At 36.6% G+C, this 19,786-nt stretch overlaps 1 protein-coding gene across 3 annotated transcripts in view; it reads left to right on the top strand.

Moving 5' to 3' along the window:
- Nucleotides 1–19,786, top strand: part of SEC22A (SEC22 homolog A, vesicle trafficking protein) — a 110,712-nt gene that overhangs the window by 40,734 nt on the left and 50,192 nt on the right. For all 3 annotated transcript variants that reach the window (XM_082624902.1, XM_082624904.1, XM_082624903.1), the window contains exons 2-4: nt 1,243–1,443; nt 15,188–15,351; nt 16,507–16,701. In XM_082624902.1, the coding sequence (XP_082481028.1) occupies nt 1,262–1,443; nt 15,188–15,351; nt 16,507–16,701 (541 nt within the window). In that variant the 5' untranslated portion in view covers nt 1,243–1,261. The remainder of the gene's footprint in view (nt 1–1,242; nt 1,444–15,187; nt 15,352–16,506; nt 16,702–19,786) is intronic.

Here is a 19,786-nt window from a genome sequence, read left to right as displayed (position 1 = left end):
AGGCCTGTGCAGTCCTTTTATCTATTTTTGTAAAGCATGATTAGAATATAATAAAAAAAGGTCATTATGATTTGCTTTCTGATAAAAAGATTGAGAACAACATTAAAAGTAGTATTCCTTTAGGACTTCCCTAGCGGTCCAGTGGTTAAGACTCCGTGCTCCCAATGCAGGAGGCACAGTTTTGATCCCTGGTGGGGGAAGATCCTGTGTGCCTAATGGCATGGCCAAAAAAAAAAAAAAAAAAAAAGTAGTATTCCTTTAGCTTTAAAATTTATTTTAAATAAAAACATTTGTTCTGATTATAAAAGTAATATGTGCCCATTGTGGAAAGTAATATGTGCTCATTGTGGAACATTACAGAAATTTAGGAAATTATAAAATGATAACAATCACCCATAATACTATTTCCTGGAGATAAGCATTCTAATTTTGTCATGTTTCCTTCCAATATCTATTTCTCTATTTATCCCTCCCTTCTTCCTCCTCTGTGTCTTTATGGAAAACAACATATGCATTTTTTTTTTGTGGTATGTGGGCCTCTCACTGTTGTGGCCTCTCCCATTGTGGAGCACAGGCTCCGGACGCGCAGGCTCAACGGCCATGGCTCACGGGCCTAGCCGCTCCACGGCATGTGGGATCTTCCCGGACCGGGGCACGAACCCGTGTCCCCCTGCATCGGCAGGCGGACTCTCAACCACTGCGCCACCAGGGAAGCCCCGTATGCAGTTTTGATCCTGCTTTTTTTCTACCTAACATATAAGCATTTTATCACATTACTAAATTATTTTTAACAAACATAACTTTTAGTTGCATCATATTCCATCATAGGGGTGTACCATAATTTGTTTAACCATCCCCCTATTGTTGAACGTTTAGGTTGTTTTCAGTTATTTCTATGAGAAGAATGTCTTTCTGTTTAAAATCTTGTCTAATTCTTATTATTTTCTTTAAGATAGGGTTATGTAAATAAATTGTGGTCAAAGGGCATAAATATTTTTAAACTCTTGTTGAATATCAACAAATTGTTTTGAGAATGGTTTTTATTCCAATATGTACTCCCACATATACTTATGGAAATGCCAGAAAGAAGTATTTTTTAACAGCTAATTTGTGAAGGAAAGTATGATAGATCATTGCTTTAATTAATGTCTTTGATTATTAGTGAGTTGCACATTTTTGCACTGTGTTTATCAGCTTTGGCTTTAATTTCTTACCTAACCCAAATTGTTCGTTTTGTTTCAGGTCTTCTCTGTCAGTTGAAATGTCTATGATTTTATCTGCCTCAGTCATTCGTGTCAGAGATGGACTGCCACTTTCTGCTTCTACTGACTATGAACAAGGCACAGGCATGCAAGAGTGCAGAAAGTACTTTAAAATGCTCTCGAGAAAACTGGCTCAGCTTCCTGATAGATGTACACTGAAAACTGGACATTATAACATTAAGTAAGACATTGGTTTGCTCCATTAGAATCATTTGCTTAGTGGTTGTCATTTTAATGAAATTTAAGTGGTCTAAATAGAAATTAGTGTTTGATTAGTTTAGGAGAACTTTTCAAGTCAAGAATCATGTGGTTCTGAACTTATACTAAATAGTATTCATCATGTCATCCCCCTTTTTATAGTTTCTCTGTGTTTATGTGTGGCTTTAGAAAATTTTATAGTTTTGCAGATTACAGATATTGTATCTTATAATTGATCATTAGATATTTATTGGTGTTCTTACATGCCCAGGAAAACTGTCATGGGAAATATAAAAAATCATACCTGATATCTGCCTCAATGAACTTAAGAAGTTTACATCCTAGTGAGAGGGGATAGTGCTCATCACTATTTATTGTATATAAAGAAAGTAAAACTGGGCAATGGAATAGTGACTTTATGGTGGTCAAGGACCTCTCTGAGAGGGTTACATTTGAACAGAGACCTAAAAGATGTGAAAGACGGCAGTCTTAAGAATGCGGTGGATGAAGATCAAGGCAGAGCTGATAGCCAGTGCAGAAAGCCTTCACTACAGATCAAGGGATGGAAAGAAAACCAAGACAATGAAGCAATACGGACAATTAATAGAGTGGTGGAAAGTGAGGTTAGAAAGGTAGGAATGGGATAGGTTACGTAGGGCCTTCTAGGCTATGATAAGGAGTTTGGATTGAGTTTAATGTAATAGGAAGGCATTGGAGAGTTTTAAGCTGGAGAGTTATATAAAATCTAATTTTGGCTTTGAGTAGATCATCCTGGCTGCTATATGAAGAATGGGCTCTAGAAGTGGAAGCAGCGAGATCATTTAGGAGACTCTTAGAGAAGTTCAGGTAGAGGTGATGCTTATAACTTGAATAAGAGTGATAAGGATGAGAAGGGGTTGGATTTGGGCTGTATTTTGGGAGCAGTACCAACAAATCTTCCTAATGGATTGAAGTGGAATGTGAGGGAAAGAGAATAATCAGAGTTACCTCTAGATTTTTGGCCTAAACAATGTCCATAATTACTTGGATAATGGGACTGAAATGAGCAAGACTGGAGGATATGTGTTTCAGTGGTAAAAATCAAGAGTTCTGTTTGGACTGTTACGTTTGAGATGTCCTTTAAACATCCAAACGGGACTTCAGGTAGGCAGTTGGATGTATAAGTCTTAAATTTAGTGAAGAGAAGGACAAGTGTGGAGATTTAGATTTGGAAGTCAGCTTACAGTTTATAATTAAAACCATGGGAATAGATGAGACCGAGTGGGAGAGCATACACATGAAACAATTAGAGAACAATTAACCCAAGCAATTTGATACTGATTGTGCATACAGTGGGAAATCAGATAAGAACAAAGTCCATATGTGATATAATAAGGAGAGGGCTTTGTTACTGAGATGAGACATGAGCCATGTCCTGGAGAATTAGTAAGATTTGGCTAAGGCAGAGAGGAGGACAATTCCAGGTGTAGAGAGGAGGCAGAAAAAGTAAAGACTGTGACTTAGCATGGTAGGTGCATTAACCTGCTTGGCCTGGTGTAGTGAATGGTGATTTAGGGATAGTTATGGGAAATGTGAGATACTTAGTGTGGGGCCAGATCCCAGATTTCCCTGCAAGTTCAGGTTGAGAGATGTCACTTTGATGATATAATAGGTTATAGGAAACTCCTACTGCAGGATTGAGGGAAATGACTTGATAAAAAACAATGCTGAGACAGTGAAATAGAGGGTGAAATGGAAAGTCTGAGGAGAGGAGAGGTGTCAACTTATAATTAGGGCCTGAACTAGTAACATACAAGTGCAAATGAAAAAGAAAATGCCAACCAGAAAGATACTTCAGAAGAAGAAACGGTTGAGCCTGATAAGATAGAATACCAGAGGTGAGGAGAAGGAAGGGACAAAGATGACTTGGAATTGGAATTGGACAGAATGATATCTTTGGAAAGGGTTACTTATGGGGTGAGGGAGAAGAGGAAGACAGTGAAGCTCCATTTTGAGCATTTTAATTGAGGTTATGACAAGGTGTCCAGTTGAGGTGGGATAGAGATTTTGGAATCATTCACATAGAAATTGAAACTGTAAGGGTAGATATGCCCACTGAGTTTCAGAGAGGCCCAGAATAGAACCTTAGAGAAGGTCCATATTTACTTGGATTACCTGGGATAATGAGGTATTATCTTTAATTGGGTTTTCTGAGAGTTTTAACTAGAAAATGTGGTGGTGGTCATGGTAGTTAAAATATATGTAAAACGATGTCTTAGTGTACTTCTATTTTTTGAAGAAAAAGCCTGAAGCATTCTAATATTTAATAGGCTCTTTTAGTGCTCTGGGTGTAGTGTTCTGAGTTTCAGTTATTGTATAGTGTTGTAGACAGATAACCAGCATTACAGAAGATTGGCTTGAATGTGTATTAATTCTGGCAGATATCCTGGACTTTAAAAAAAAAACAAAAAACTTCTTTGCAAATTTTTTTGTTCCTCTACCTATTGTCTTAAAAGTAGAGTAGAATGTTAACACCCCTCCAGTGCCCAATGCTGTTTAATTGTTGTGAATTCTAGATTTTGTATTATTTATTTGCACCCCATGTTATTCCACAAGGGATGTGAGGCAATTAAAAAAAAAATTCAAGAGTACAGGTAAGAGAATCGTATGAGCGAAAAAATAAACATAGAATAATAAACTGAAGTAACATTTTTTTCTGGAGATGCAAACTATGTAGTTTGTTCATTTTTTAGAAAAGGGCTACAAACATTGTTCTGAACTTCCTTGGGGCCAAAACAAAGGGGGATAATGGATCATTTATAGGATTCACAGTATCCATTGGATAAAAATGTTGCTTTTCATGTTACTGAAACCTGATATACATAAAGAGAGACAGAATTCGGATAGCATTCTTCCAGGAACCATAATAATGAGCTTTTTATGATTTTTCTTGTAGTATTCCTTAGTGTAAACAAATAGCATGATGCAAAAAGCAATTTATTAGTGAGTTTAGGAGTGGGGTGAATCAGCAGAGGTCTAATCAGCCTGATCATAGAATACAATTTAGAAATGTCTAAAGGATTAAATAGATTACATGGCCCCCAGAACCACACATAGAAAAGCCTCTTTGTGTATTTTTGTAGACAAGTTTTAAAAAAGGATTGAATAACAGAATTTTCAGTTCTAGTTCCTGACAAGAACCTGGATTTCATATATTTTCTATTATTGATTGGAAGGCTTGTTAGTTGGTTTCTAGTTTATTGAGGTTTTTATGCTATATGAAAATAAATTTAGCCTGAAATATATAAAATTGGGAATTTATGTGTTACCTGACTTATTTAAAATTCTCATAGGACACCTCTTTTTTTAACCACCATGAGTTTGCCAGATAAAACTCACAGATCTGCAGTAGTTGTAGCACAGCATGAAGCTGGCACCAGTCTGCTTTCTCCGCCGTGTTTTTAAATGCTTCTCTTTCTTTCAAAGCCCAGCTTATAGCTTGTGTCTTTTGAATCACCTTCTGCCTCATTACTACTATTTATTGGGTTGGCCAAAAAGTGCCTTCAGTTTTTTAAGTAAAAATAAAAGACTCATTTTCACCAAGAACTTTATTGAACAATGTATTCACCCTTTTGTTCCACTACCTTCTGCCATTTTTCAGGCAACTTCATAATTCCATCTTCACAAAACTTTTTATCTTTTTGAGCAAAGAACTGTTCCAGGTGCCTTTTACAGCCTTCCAGGGAATTGAAATTTTTTCCATTAAGGGAATTTTGTAAAGACCTAAATAAATGGAAATCCCGAAGATGCAACGTCTGGTGACTACGGCGGATGAATCAGAATTTCCCAGCCAAGCCATAACAGTTTTTGCCTGGTCATCAAAGAAACATGCGGTCTTGCATTATCCTGATGGAAGGTTACGTGTTTTCTGTTGACTAATTCTGGACACTTTTTGTGGAGTGCTGCTTACCGTTGGTCTAACTGGGAGCAGTACTTGTTGGAATTAATAGTTTGGTTTTCCAGAAGGAGCTCGTGATAGAGGACTCCCTTCCAATCCCACCATATATATACAACATCACCTTCTTTGGATGAAGACTGGCCTTTGGTGTGGTTGGTGGCAGTTCATTTCGCTTGCCCTGCGATCTGTTCCATTCCACATTATTGTACAGTATCCACTTTTCATCACCCATCACAATTTGTTTTCAAAACAGAACGTTTTCATGATGTTTAAGTAGAGAATTGTATGCAGAAAGACAGTCAAGAAAGTTTTTTTCACTTAACTTTTGTGGAACCCAAACATCAAAGTGATGAACATAACCAAGCTGGTGCAAATGCTTTTCAGCACTTGATTTGGATATTTTTGAGTCTGTCGGCTACCTCCTGCATGGTATAACGTTGATTGTTCTCAATTAATGTGTCAATTGGATTGCTATCAACTTCAACTGGTCTACCTGACCGTGGAGCATCGTCCAGTGAGAAATCTCTAGCACAAAACTTCGCAAACTACTTTTGATACATTTGATCAGTCACAGCACCTTTTCCGTACATTGCACAAATCTTTTTTTGCATTTCGGTTGCGTTATTACCCTTCTTGAAATAATAAAGCAAAATATGCTGAAAGTGTTGCTTTTTTCTTCCATCTTCAATATTAAAATGGCTACACAAAAATTCACCAACTTTGATAAGTCTTTTTTTAAATGTACGCTGATATGACAGCTGTCACATACAACCTAACAAAATTGTTTAGAATGAAGTTAAAGACAACTAAGTGCTACTAGAGCCATCTTATGGAAAAAAACGAATGGACCTTTTGGCCAACCCCATAATTTCTTTAGTGATCTTACTCCCTTCACAGGTTGCCTGTAGAACTTGTTGACTGACTTTTTCATCATTTTTTTCTTAATAATATTTTTAAAAATTTCTATATCCACTCTCTACAACTAGGTTGTAACTCATTGAGATAGTTGATGTGCCCTGGCTTATATTATTTTTGATTCCTCATCTCTTAACATTGTGGTTTTCAAATTTGTACAGAAACTGAAGTGCTCTTTGCAGAATACCTCTGAGAAGCAAAGCTAAGTGTCTAATTATATGCTAAATCAGATGGTACCTCACATTAGATTCTAGTTGAATAGGTAAAGGAAGTCCAAAGTTTTAAGGAAAAGAAATAGGTAACATTTAAAATTGTGAAAATTCCTTTAATTTTATCCCCCTATGTATTGGGAAAAAGGTGAATTTCATCAGATTGTAGTAGCTGAATAATTCAGTTCAGCTAATGGAGCACATTCTGTGGAGCCTGGCTTGTGCTGACACAATGCCTTGCATGTATCATAGTAGCTGTTACATGAGGGGTGGTTGTTTGTGGGTTATGGCAGGATTCTGAGTGCAATGGAGTTAAAGTTAAGTCTTCATTTTCTCCAATATTCTTCACCTTGACTCATTGATTGGGGGTGGGTGTGGGTGTGGGTGGGTAATCCAGGTTTGTGATTTCTTTTCACATTACATAGTGATATTATAATTCTCTGTATAAAATTTTAAGGAATTCATCTGTTTTATTAGTTGAAGGATAGTTAAATTGCAATAACTGTTTAATAGATAAACTTATGTTACTACTTAGGAAACAACAGTGACTGAAGCAATAATTATGAACCACATGAAAATTGTGTCTTATGAGACCTTAAAACTTTGAGATTGGTTTTAGGTGCTTAAAAATCATAGTTGTACTTTTTTTTTTTTTTTTTTTTTTTTTGCGGTATGTGGGCCTCTCACTGTTGTGGCCTCTCCCATTCCGGAGCACAGGCTCCGGACACGCAGGCTCAACGGCCATGGCTCATGGGCCAAGCCACTCCGCAGCATGTGGGATCTTCCCAGACCGGGGCACGAACCCGTGTCCCCTGCATCGGCAGGCGGACTCTCAACCACTGCGCCACCAGGGAAGCCCCATAGTTGTACATTTTGATAAACGTTGAGACACTGATCTTATGAAAAGACAAACACTTTGGGAGGTCAGTCATACTCTGTTGTGAGCTTTAGTGCAAGAAGTGAAATTCCTTAGTTCTTTCACAGTAAATTCATTTGAAGTCTGATAATGGCTGTGAGCTTCATAGGTTCTCTCCTTAACTGAGGAGTCGCTTTCTTCATATTTGTCCCCAGACTGCTACCTGCAGCCAGGAATGCTGTTTTAGACTTACCTGCCTTTTGGTTTTTGTTTCTGGCTTTCCTTTCACTCTTTGGTGGTATTTTCTGATTACGGGAGTAAGAGCTTCAACAAGGACCCAGTTATTAAGTACCTGCAATTGCTAGGCAATTTACTTACTTTTCATTAAATTTTGCAACAGCTCTGTGAATGGCTTTTAAATAGAACTTTCCCCCATTGCCAAGGGCAAAAACACAACTCACACTAGCTTAAGCAAAAAAAGGGTATTGTGAAGGATAAGCCAGTTACCTGGTTGGCTGGAGCCAGGGAATCAGATGTTATCAGGAATCTTTGTCTCATTTCTCCAGTCTTTCCGTTTGCAGATAGATATTCTGCACATATTGGAAAACACTGCACAGGTAGCTCCAGGCTTACTTCATTCCAGCTGGCAACCCCACTGCCTCCATGTTTCAAGAAAAGGATTTCAATTGGCCTTGCTGTGTCATGGCCCATTTCTGGACTAACATTGTGGTTGGAGGGCTAAGGTACTCTTAGTTGGCCTGGCCTGGATTACATGCCCACCCGTTTGATGGGCAGCTTTATCAAAGCCATATAGAATAGGTGGTGGGGCTGGAAATAGTTCTCCAAAGGGAAGGGGAGAAGGGACGCTGGGCAGATAGCCATTGTAGTACTACCACCCCTATTTTCAGATGAGGGAACTGAGACTTAGGGATGTAAAGAAACTTGTTCAAAGTCACAAAGCTAATAAATGGTATATCTGACATACAGTCCTTTTTAAAAAAAAAAAAATTATTTATTTATTTATTTATGGCTGCGTTGGGTCTTCGTTGCTGTGTGCAGGCTTTCTCTAGTTGCGGCGAGCGGGGGCTCCTCTCCCTTGCTGTGCGTGGGCTTCTCATTGCGGTGGCTTTTCTTGTTGCAGAGCACGGGCTCTAGGCATGTGGGCTTCAGTAGTTGTGGCACGCAGGCTCAGTAGTTGTGGCTGATGGGCCCTAGAGCGCAGGCTCAGTAGTGTGGCTCACGGGCTTAGTTGCTCTGCAGCATGTGGGATCTTCCCAGACCAGGGCTCGAACCTGTGTCCCCTGTATTGGCAGGCGGATTCTTAACCACTGAGCCAGCAGGGAAGCCCCATACCGTCTTTTTGCTTCAGCAATCACATTATTCTCTGGTAAAAGATGGAGTTACCTCCTTTTACCCTTAACCTCTTTCTTGACAGGGTGCATTCCTAATTCTCCTAATTCTTTTCATTTTATGGACAGCAGAATTAACCAGGGAAGAGAATTAAGTGAAACTACCCCTCCCCTTTTGGTTCAGTAATGATGAGGAACAGAGTATATGCGAAGTCTAAAATTGATGAGATAGCATTGTCTCATTGAAGACAAGGTGTTTGGTGGGGAGGGGGTGTGACAGGGGAATGCAACCCACCAGTAGCTACCAGACCACTTGGGGGAAGAATGTAACCTGTGTTTTGTCTCATTATTAGCATCATATCACTTTTCTACCGTTTATTATGGTAAAATCCACAGCTTTTCAGCACCACATATGTTAAATAGGCTCTTATGAACTGGTCTAGGAATCTAATTACTCTTACAGTACAGTTTCTGTAGGTGCAGTAAACTTCTGGAATACAACTAACAGGCAAATGAGGGACTATCTACGATTGGTTATCTGAAAAAAGTCAGGATCTTTATTCTCTGGTGTGTGAAGGTGTGAAGGTATTAGGGTTAGTGGGAAAGGGTGAATCAGGAGATTAACTCTGCAGAAAAAGAAAATGAAAGGTGTTAAAGGCAAATTTTGTATCCAAGGTTCTGATGGTGTAATCACCTTTGGCTGCTTAAAATCATTTGATTCTCCTTTAGCTTACTGTTGTAAGTTGCTATCACCTGGCATATTACATATTAATACATATTTTCTTATTTAATGAGGTTTAAATTAGTGACTAAAATGGGTCTTTTATTTATGGGATAATGTATTTAGCTCTTCACCATTGGAGGGTAATTAAAGGTTGGCTACCTAAGAGAGGAATAAGTGAGAAAATACGAAGTTCCTGGTAGAATGCTGCTCATGGTAGACAGTGTTACTGAGTTCTCTTTCTGGTTCTTATCACCTTACTGTCCTACTGATGACGAAGTCTTGTTTTCACCTTGTTTCTCATCAGATGTATTTGGTGATAATAAATTCATAAGGTATACTGACTTTCATAACATCAAACCCTTTTGTATATTTAAAAGTGTAAACGCTTTATTTTAGGGAATGGAGTTCAGTATGGAAGGTTCTCTTTCGAAAATAAAATTTTTCTTATGCTTAGCAATTTTAAGAGTAGATTAGAGAGTTCATGTCCTACTGGAGAACTTTTCTTCACCCAGGAAAGCTATTTACTGGGTAAATATGACTACAAAGGATAAGCAGATTTCCTGTGTGCAATGATACAATAGCAGAATGAAAACTATATGTAATACAAATATTATTGCTGTTTCAATTTATAAATAGTTTGCTATATACTTTGTCATTTGGCATGCTAAAAAATTCAGTTTTGTTTCTTTAATCTTGTTTTGTATATCGTTTTAAGTGTATTCCCAGTACCTAATTGCAGGCGCCTGGCAGGCAGGGACTTGGTCTTTGACATCAGAGCCTATAGAGTAGAATGCTGGACATATGCTAGGTGCTCTGTTATTTGCTGTGGGGAAGATCATCGTTTTCACTTATTATTTAGTTTGGTACAGCAAGCCACGTCCTAATAATGTCGGTGTTTAATTGGTGATGTCTAAAATTTTTTTGACATTTCATAAATAAAATTAGATACCAGGAAAAGTTTAATGTCTAAAACCACTTATTCGTTTTGTTGGACTTTAGGAATCACTTGAGGTATGGCCTGCTTGGATACATGATAAAATTAGCTTTTGAACAAAGTGATTGAAAGAGGTAAATCCTTCTACCTGGAGTTTGAACTTCCACCAGCCTTACCTGTTCAAGACATACTTGATCTTGGAAGGCCCCAAAGAAGTTCCTAGTATGTGTGCTGTGGAGAGGAACCAAAGATGTAATGAGGTTGGATAAATTCCTTGGCCAGAAGAAAGGCAGTAGCTATAGAGATCAAATCCCATTGGTCCCAAAGCACAGAAGTGGAAGGAAATAAAAAAGAAAAAGGAAATTAGAGCAAAGTAGGAAGAAAACAATGGCAATTTAAGAATTGTGCTCAAGGTGGAGAAAAGAAGACTTTGTGTTGTTGTGAGATTAGTAATGACAGTGATAAAAGGAAAGCAGACATACTTGTTAGACCTTTACAACCATCTGGAGGTACTCACTGCAGAGGTGAGTAATTCTACATGGTCCCTGAGAACAGCCCTGTGTTTTAAGTAGGGGGATGTTGAAGACTCAGTGATCTGAACTGAAGCCTTCTGGTAACACTGACCTGGAAGAGCAGGCGAAGTTCTGCTCCCTTCTGTCATTTGTCAAGTATTTATTGACCTTCTTCTTTGTGTAGATACCACTGAGCTGTGCAATTATCTGTGCACAATATACTAAACAAATTAGGTATAAATGAGTAAATGAATGATGCCATCTATGCACTCATTTATTTACTAACTTACTGAGCACTTATTGCGTACTAGACATAATATTCTAGATGCTAAGAATACAGTGGTGAACCATAAAGAAATCATCCCTGCTCTCATGGAGCATAGATATTAGTGAGAGACATTACAACAAACATACAAATATATAAGTACGAGCTGGGTTAGTTACATGAAGAAAAATAACAGGTGCTTTGTTTACAATAAAGTAAGAATGAAATTAGATAAAATATGTAATATATTTAGCAAAGGGCCTAGTTCATACTAAGTGGTCAGTAAACCGTACCTGCTACTGTTACTATTATTACTACTACTTTTCTTCCTCCTCATCAAGGCAGAAGGATAACAGCCAGATTGTCTATAACAAGTGAGCTAAATGAACCTGATGGACAGGCTAAAGGCTGCACAAACTGGCATGCCTCTAGTGACGTTAGACTATTTCATGTGAGTAGTCCTCAGTGTGATGGTAGGAGTCTTTCAGTTTGTACCAGTGATATGAAAAAGCAGAACTTTTGATAACAAAGGTAAATCGACAGAGCTGTATGTACTTTTGGAAAACTGGCTTTGCATTTCAAATAAATACAGCATTGTAAAGGTAAATTCACTATGAAAAGTCACAATATTATAGAATATAGCATTTTCAGAGAATATCATGCATTTATAGAAAAATAAAGACTTTGGGGCTTCCCTGGTGGCGCAGTGGTTGAGAATATGCCTGCTAATGCAGGGGACACGGGTTCGGGCCCTGGTCTGGAAGGATCCCACATGCCGTGGAGCAGCTAGGCCCGTGAGCCACAGCTACTGAGCTGGTGCACCACAACTACTAAAACCCTCGCGCCTAGAGCCTGTGCTCCCCAGCAAGAGGGGCCACTGATGAGAAGCCCGCGCACTGCAATGAAGAGTGGCCCCCGCTTGCCGCAACTAGAAAAAGCCTGCACGCAGCAACGAAGACCCAACGCAGCCAAAAATAAATAAATAAATAAATAAAATAAATTTATAAAAAAAATAAAATTAAAATAAAGACTTTGGAATAAAGACTCTCTGAAAACGTTAACATACAACCTTAAAAACATAGGATTTCTTTTTTTTAAATTTCACAAAAAATTCTCCAGTTAGATTGAGCTCAAGCAAGAAAAACCATTTGGGATAAACTCACGTAGGTGTCTGTGGTTCACTTATTAATATGGAAGTAAAGTAAAACCCTGTTATAGCACAAGAAATGGAGTCTAAAAGCTTCAGTCATCTTATTGAAGCATAGTGAAATAACTCCTAGCTAGCCACTTGGAAGTTCCAAATGTGTAGAAGCCAATCACCAATTGTGTTTTATCCCAATTCAAGTTATTGTAAGATATATTTGAATGCTAATGACATGTCAAAGAATTTTGATAACGACAGGGAAGATTATTTTGGAAAGGGAAAAGTACTTGGGAAAATCATACTTTGATTTTTGATTTAGTTGTCAATTTTGTAGGAAAATACAGTATGTTATGGCTAAACTTTTTTGACTGTGACCCATAAGAAGAGATGCATTTTACTTTGTGACCATTACTTAACATACAAATAGGATAAACAAAAGTTTTATGAAACAATAAGCATTCTGGTATTTTCTGTTATATTCTATTTCCATTTTTAAGAAAATGCTGTGTGTAATTCACTGAACTAATTTTATGATCTGCTAGTGGGACACAACTTGCAGTTTGAAAAACATTGCATGAAATGACTATGTGTTAAGTGGAACTTCAGAAAGGAATTCCAGGTTATTCCAGAAGCATAAGATCAGCACAATTTCACTAGTAGTATATCCCACACTGTTAATAATAGATGATTAATAGGTGCGAACCCCACATCATTTGGCTGCCTTGGGTGGTCTTTTAAGAAAGAAAGATATATGTACATTTGCTTGCATATGCACAAACTCTCACTGGAAGGATACATATGAAATTAATAACATGAGTTGCTAGAGGGACAGAGAACTGGCTATCTGTGAGCAGAGGTGGAAATAAGACTTCAAGTATAGTATTTCCTTTCATTTTTCATTCTTTTAAAATTTGAGTCATGTGAATATATTTATTTTAAAAGTTAAATTAAAAATAATAAATAAATTCTGCTACTACAGTATTAGAGAAAAGAGGGGAGAGGGGGACTCCAACATGGATCAGGGTTTGGCAGTAAAAATTGCTTTGATAGATTAGCAGTGTCTGGCATGGGAGTGGGAGTTACAGCCTGTATGCTGTTTGCTCCCCTTGATCTAGATCAGAGCTATGTTGATAGTACCATGAAAGAATGTTTAAGTGACTCATTAAAAAGGGTTAATTTTTGTCCCATACTCTGCTTGTTACAGGGGAGTGTATACTTTATTTTAGAAAAATTTTTTAATAGAAGATGGTTAATTTAAACATTTTTGTTTTTAATTTTTAACTTGTTATTTAGAAATACTTTCAAACTTTCAGAAAAGTTGTACAAATAAGAAAATTACAAATCATACTTGTTCCCAGACTCACCTTTTGTTAACATTTTACCCCATTTGCTTTATTGTTTTATCTGTCTACCTATCTATCTGTCTGATTTATTTTTGTCTGAACCATTTGAGAGAAACTTACAAATACCATGCCCCTTTATTCCTAACTACTTCGAAGTGTATTTTCTAAGATTAGGGATATTCTCTTACTTAACTATAGTACAGTTATCAGGTCTATTAAATTTAATATTGATACCATACTTTTACCTAAACTACTGTACTGCCTGTTTTCCGTTTTGTCAGTTGACCCAGGAATATCCTTTACAGCATTTTTCCCCCTCTCTGGCACAGGATCCAGACTAGGGTTAGGTATTACATTTAGTTGTGTCTCTTTAGCCTCCTGTGATCAGAAACATTTCCAAAGCCTTTATTTCTTTGTTTACAACATTGAGGTTTTTAAAGAATACAGCACCTCCATCCCTCTTTAAAGAAAACAGAATGTTGATTATTCTGATGTTCCTTCATGGTTAGATTCAGGTTATGCATTCTTAGCCAGAATACTATGTAGCTGACATGTCTTACTGAGGCACAGGAAACCCATCTTCCCCTCGTTAGAGATGTTAAAGTACTTGGTCAAGGTGTTGTCTAGTTTCTACTGTATAATAAATACAGTAGAATTCCCTTGCAGCCAATAAACAATCCATGGGAAGACACTTTAAAGCCATGCAAAATTTCCTGTTCCTCACCAAAATATCCACCTAGATTTAGCATCCATTGATTATACTTGCTTGATCCAATTTTTGCTCTGTGGGTTGCAAAACGCTGATTTTTCCAGTTCTAACACTATTTCCACATTTACCAGGTGTCACTCAGCATTCTGCTGTGAACAAGAGTCTTCCTTTCTTCCCTTTTGTTTGTTGTTATGAACTCATAAATTCTCTTCTTTCCCCCTAATGATTCATAATTCAATTATTATGTGAGTAGAGGATTTGATGCTGGGGTCAGTGGATGACTTTAGGAGGTCAGTAATCACCTGACCTTGAAATTGTGTGCCAAGTTCTGGGTTGTTTCTGGGGAGAGTGTCCATAACTTTCATCAGAACCTCTAAAAAGTTCTTGATTCAAACAGTGTTAAGTTCCACTAGGTTGAAGGGTTGAAATGTTAAACTGTTACCCTTATCTGTTTGAATAGTCTTTCCTGATTTCTACCCCAAGTGATAAGTAACTGAAGTGTTAGAATCAAAATATGTGTCCCTCTCTATAGATACGTTTCACTTTTTTTAAAATTAATTTTTATTGGAATATAGTTGATTTACAATGTTGTGTTAGTTTCTGCTATACGGCAGAGTGAATACATTCCAATTTGTTGTCTACTGTTTTTAAATTACAACTGAAACTAGTATCATATTTTGGTTCCTTTTTTTTGCTGAAATATGTAATAAATGTTAATATCGTCATTGCCTCTGTAGCGGCAGTTTATGGTGTATAGAGCCAGTCTTCTGAAGTAACAGATTACCTTGATTTAATTTGAAATTTTAAATCCAATGTTTTTTACACTGTAGTTTTATTAGCTCTATGGGAGTGAGCTACATGATGTTGTGCACTGAAAATTACCCAAATGTTCTGGCCTTCTCTTTCCTGGATGAGCTTCAGAAGGAGTTCATTACTACTTATAACATGATGAAGACAAATACTGCTGTCAGACCATACTGTTTCATTGAATTTGGTAAGGGCCTGATTTTTTTTTTCTTTTTCATTATCCTGTCTCCATTCAGTCATAAATGATTTTTCATCTAATACTGAGGGGCAGAGGGAAAACTCAGAAAATTCTGCTAGCTTGCTTTTGACAGAATAATTTGACAAATGGTCTATAAATTATGGCAACTTCTTCATTTAGGTGCCTCTTAAAAAATTCTGTTTGAGCTGTGTAGAGGATCCTGATGATTGGTTCAAAGAATTAATTCCAGAGGATGATTTTTCAGTGAGAAAATTATAAGCTAGAGGTTCAGAGTTTTGTGTTTATGTGATAGTATTTTTAGGCTGCTTAATGTAGAACAGAGGTTGGCAAACATTTGTTGGAAAGGACCAGATAGTACAAAATTTTAGGCTTTAAGGATCATTTGATCACTGTCACAGCTACTCAGCCCTTGCTATTATAGCTTGAAAACAGCCATAGGCAATACATAAATGAATGAGTATAGTTATATTCTAATAACATTTTATCCACACACAAAAAAATCAGCAGGCTAGATTTGGCCTATGGACATTAGTTTGCTTGACTCCTGATGTAGAAGAGGGGAAAAAAAGTAAATTCAAGGTGTAAATAGTGAAAATAAAATTGGAAGAAATTTAGGAAATGTCTTTTGTTTTCATTAAATTTATTCTTTAAAAATCTGTTCTAATGGTGTAAGCAATAAATAAAACAGATTTATATGAACATACAATTTACAGTGTATGTTTTAATGTAATTACAACTGGTAAATACTGACAGACTTAATATTTTATGAGATCTGGATCCCTATAAAAATGAAGACTGGTTTAAATTTAAAGGGAGCTGTTTTTGGTTTTTTTGTAGAAGCTCAAAGTAATTCCTTGAAGCAGATATAATAGTAGAAATATTCTCACAGTCATGTAATGTTAAATCCTTAGTATATTTATAGTTATTAATTTCTAGAGTATAATTTCTAGTGAGAAAAACTGATGATGCCATGATATATTAACCATAAACACAAATAGTATTAGGACATTCCATGACAGATTGAACAGTTTGGGATAGCAAATTAAACCGTTTATCGCAAAATTTACTGTCCATAAACATCAAACTTTCAAATGATTTAATTAACAAATGACTGCAAGGAAATTTATTTTTTATTTTACATAGATAACTTCATTCAGAGGACCAAGCAGCGATATAATAATCCCAGGTCTCTTTCAACAAAGATAAATCTGTCTGACATGCAGATGGAAATCAAGCTGAGGCCCCCTTATCAAATTTCCATGGGTGAACTGGGGTCAGCCAATGGAGTCACATCTGCATTTTCTGTTGACTATAAAGGTGCTGGTAAGATTTCTTCTGGTGAGTTCTGGATCTCAATTACTTCATTAAAAAAATATTGTCTAAGAACCGAGGAACTCTTAAAAATGAATTAATTTATTCTAAAACTTTAAAGTAAGTACATGAGAGAATGTAGAAGTTCAAAGTAATCATTTCTCCCAGTGTTTTATATAGTCATCTCTCAGATATGTGACTAATCAGCAATCTCAATTGCTTTTAAACAGCAATCTCAAAGGAACTCTGCTAGGGAAACATTCAAGAAGATTTCTTGGTACACATTCTTCTAGAAAAGAATAATAATTTGTTTGTAATATATACCTATAGCATGTAAACTGCTTTGCATTATGTAAAAATGACTACATTCAAGGTTAGGGTTCTTGACTGTCACAGCACATATGATCATCTATTCAGACATCCCCTCCCAAACAAGGAATACAGTTCTCAACAGTTGGGACATGTTGAAAATTTCTGCTTAAAAGTGGAACCCTTGTTATTTTATAAGGTAGCATATGCTGTTGTTGAATTGCTTATTTTAAAAATTCTTTCTTGTAGTTTGAGCTAAAATCTGTTCCCTATAATGCCTACACTTGTCTAAGTTCTGTGACCTCTCCCTCCCTGACTTAAGCTGCACCAGAACTTTGATGTCAGCAACTCTGTGTCCTTTCTAGTGTATTAGTCTGATTGACTTCATATAAAATATCCCCAGTTTCCTTAGCCTTTGGTAATTTGAAACCCTCCTCATCCTGGAAGCTTCCTCTTTATATGCTTTTGTTTATTGGTATTCTTTAAAAGTGGCATTTAAGGCTGAACAGAACACTTCATATTTGGTTTGATTCATACAAATTATGGGAGAAAAGGGAAGCAGATTTCACTAAAATGATCCAGCTAGTCAGGAAACAAGTAAACAAGCAAATAACAGTAACAAACCCTGGGGGAGAGGAGGTGAATCAGTACTTAGAGTTGTTAAAATATGTTATCTAAAATGTCCAGTTTCCAATTAAAAAAAATTACAAGACATGCAGAAGAAAAGGAAAGTATAATTCATACACTGGTGACGGGGTATGGTGGGGAAGGCAGGCAATAGAAACTGCCTGAGAGTGATCTGATGTCAGATTTAACAAAGTGTTCAAAGTAGCCATTATAATTTTCTTCAAAGAGCTAGAGAAAAACATGATTAAAGAAGTAAGGAAGGTATGATGGTGATGTCACATTAAATAGGCAGTATTAATAAAAGATAGAAATTATAAAGAAAGCCAAATGGAAATTCTGGAATTGAAAAATACAACTGAAATAAAAAATTCACTAGTTGGGCTCAACAGTAGATTTGAACTGGCAGAAGAAAGAGTTAGTAAACTTGATAGATTGAGAGAGATTATGCAAGTCAAAGAGCAGAGAGGAAGATGAAGAAAAATGAACAGAACTTCAGAAAAATATGGGGCACTATTAAACACACTAACATATGCATGATGGGAGAACCAGAAGGAAAGAAGAAGAGAGGGGAGCAGAAAAAGTATTTGAAGAAGTAATGGCTGAAAAGTTTCCACTTACTCAAAAAATGTTAATCTATTCCAGGAAGCTCAAAGAATTCCAAATAGGATACATGCAAGAGATCCACAAATAGATGAATTATACTAAAAATCCTGAAAGACAAAGACAAGGAGAAAATCGTTAAAGCAGCAAGAGAAAAACAGCTTGTCATTTACAAGGTTTACCACAACAAAATTAACAACTGGCTTCTCAACAGAAACAATGGAGACAAGAAGGTGGTGGGATAACATGTTCAAAATACTCAAAGGAAGAAAAAAAACCTCAACCAAGAATCTTGTATTCAGCAAAACTATCTTTCAAAAATGAAGGTAAAATAAAGATATTTGCAGATAAGCAGAAGATGAGAGAATTTGTTGCTGGCAGACTCACCTTAAAAAAATACTGACAGTAGTTCTTCATATTTGAAAGCCAGACCTAGACAATAATTTGAATCCATACCAAAAAAAAAGAAAAATCAAAGAACAATGGTAAAGGTAATTATAAAAGACGGGAAGAATGCATTTTCTTCCTTCTGCTAAGTGATTTAAAAAGCAATCATATAAAACAGTGTATATATATCATCTCAATAGATGCAGAAAAAGCTTTGGACAAAGTTCAACACTCACTTATGATAAAAACTCTCCAGAAAGTGGGCTTAGAGGGAACCTACCTCAACATAATAAAGGCCACATTCAACAGACCTACAGCTAACATCATACTTAGTGGTGAAAAACGGAAAGCATTTCCTCTAAGATCAGGAACAAGACAAGGATATCCACTCACCACTTTTATTCATCATAGTTTTGGAAGTCCTGGCCATGGCTATCAGAGAAGAAGAAGATAAAAGGAATCAAAATCAGAAAAGAAGAAGTAAAACTGTCACTGTTTGCAGATGACATGATACTATACATAGAAAATCCTAAAAATGCTAATAGAAAACTGCTAGAGTTCATCAATGAATCTGGTAAAGTTGCAGGATACAAAATTAATAAACAATAACAATGAAAGATCAAAAGAGATTAAGGAAACAATCCCATTTACCATCACATCGAAAAGAATAAAATACCTAGGAATAAACCTACCTAAGGAGGCAAAACACTTGTACTCAGAAAGCTATAAGATACTGATGAAAGAAATCAAAGATGACACAAACAGATGGAGAAACATACCGTGTTCTTGGATTGGAAGAATCGATATTGTGAACGTGACTATACTACCCAAAGCAATCTACAGATTCAGTGCAATTTCTATCAAATTACCAATTGCATTTTTCACAGAATTAGAAGAAAACATTTTACACTTTGTATGGAAGCACAAAAGACCCCGAATAGCTAAAGCAATCTTGAGAAAGAAGAACAGAGCTGGAGGAATCAGGCTCCCTGACTTGACTATACTACAAAGCTACAGTAATCAAAACAGTATGGTACTGGCACAAAAACAGAAATATAGATCAATGGAACAGGATAGAAAGTCCAGAGATGAACCTATGCATCTATGGCCACCAAATCTATGACATAGGAGGCAAGAATATACAATGGAGAAAAGACAGCCTCTTCAGTAAGTGGTGCTGGGAAAACTG

The sequence above is a fragment of the Mesoplodon mirus genome (genome assembly GCF_964341445.2).
Source record: "Mesoplodon mirus genome assembly, chromosome: 6".
Lineage (NCBI taxonomy): Eukaryota > Metazoa > Chordata > Mammalia > Artiodactyla > Ziphiidae > Mesoplodon > Mesoplodon mirus.
Note: the sequence above shows the minus strand (reverse complement) of the source record. Positions and strands in the feature narration are given on the sequence as shown.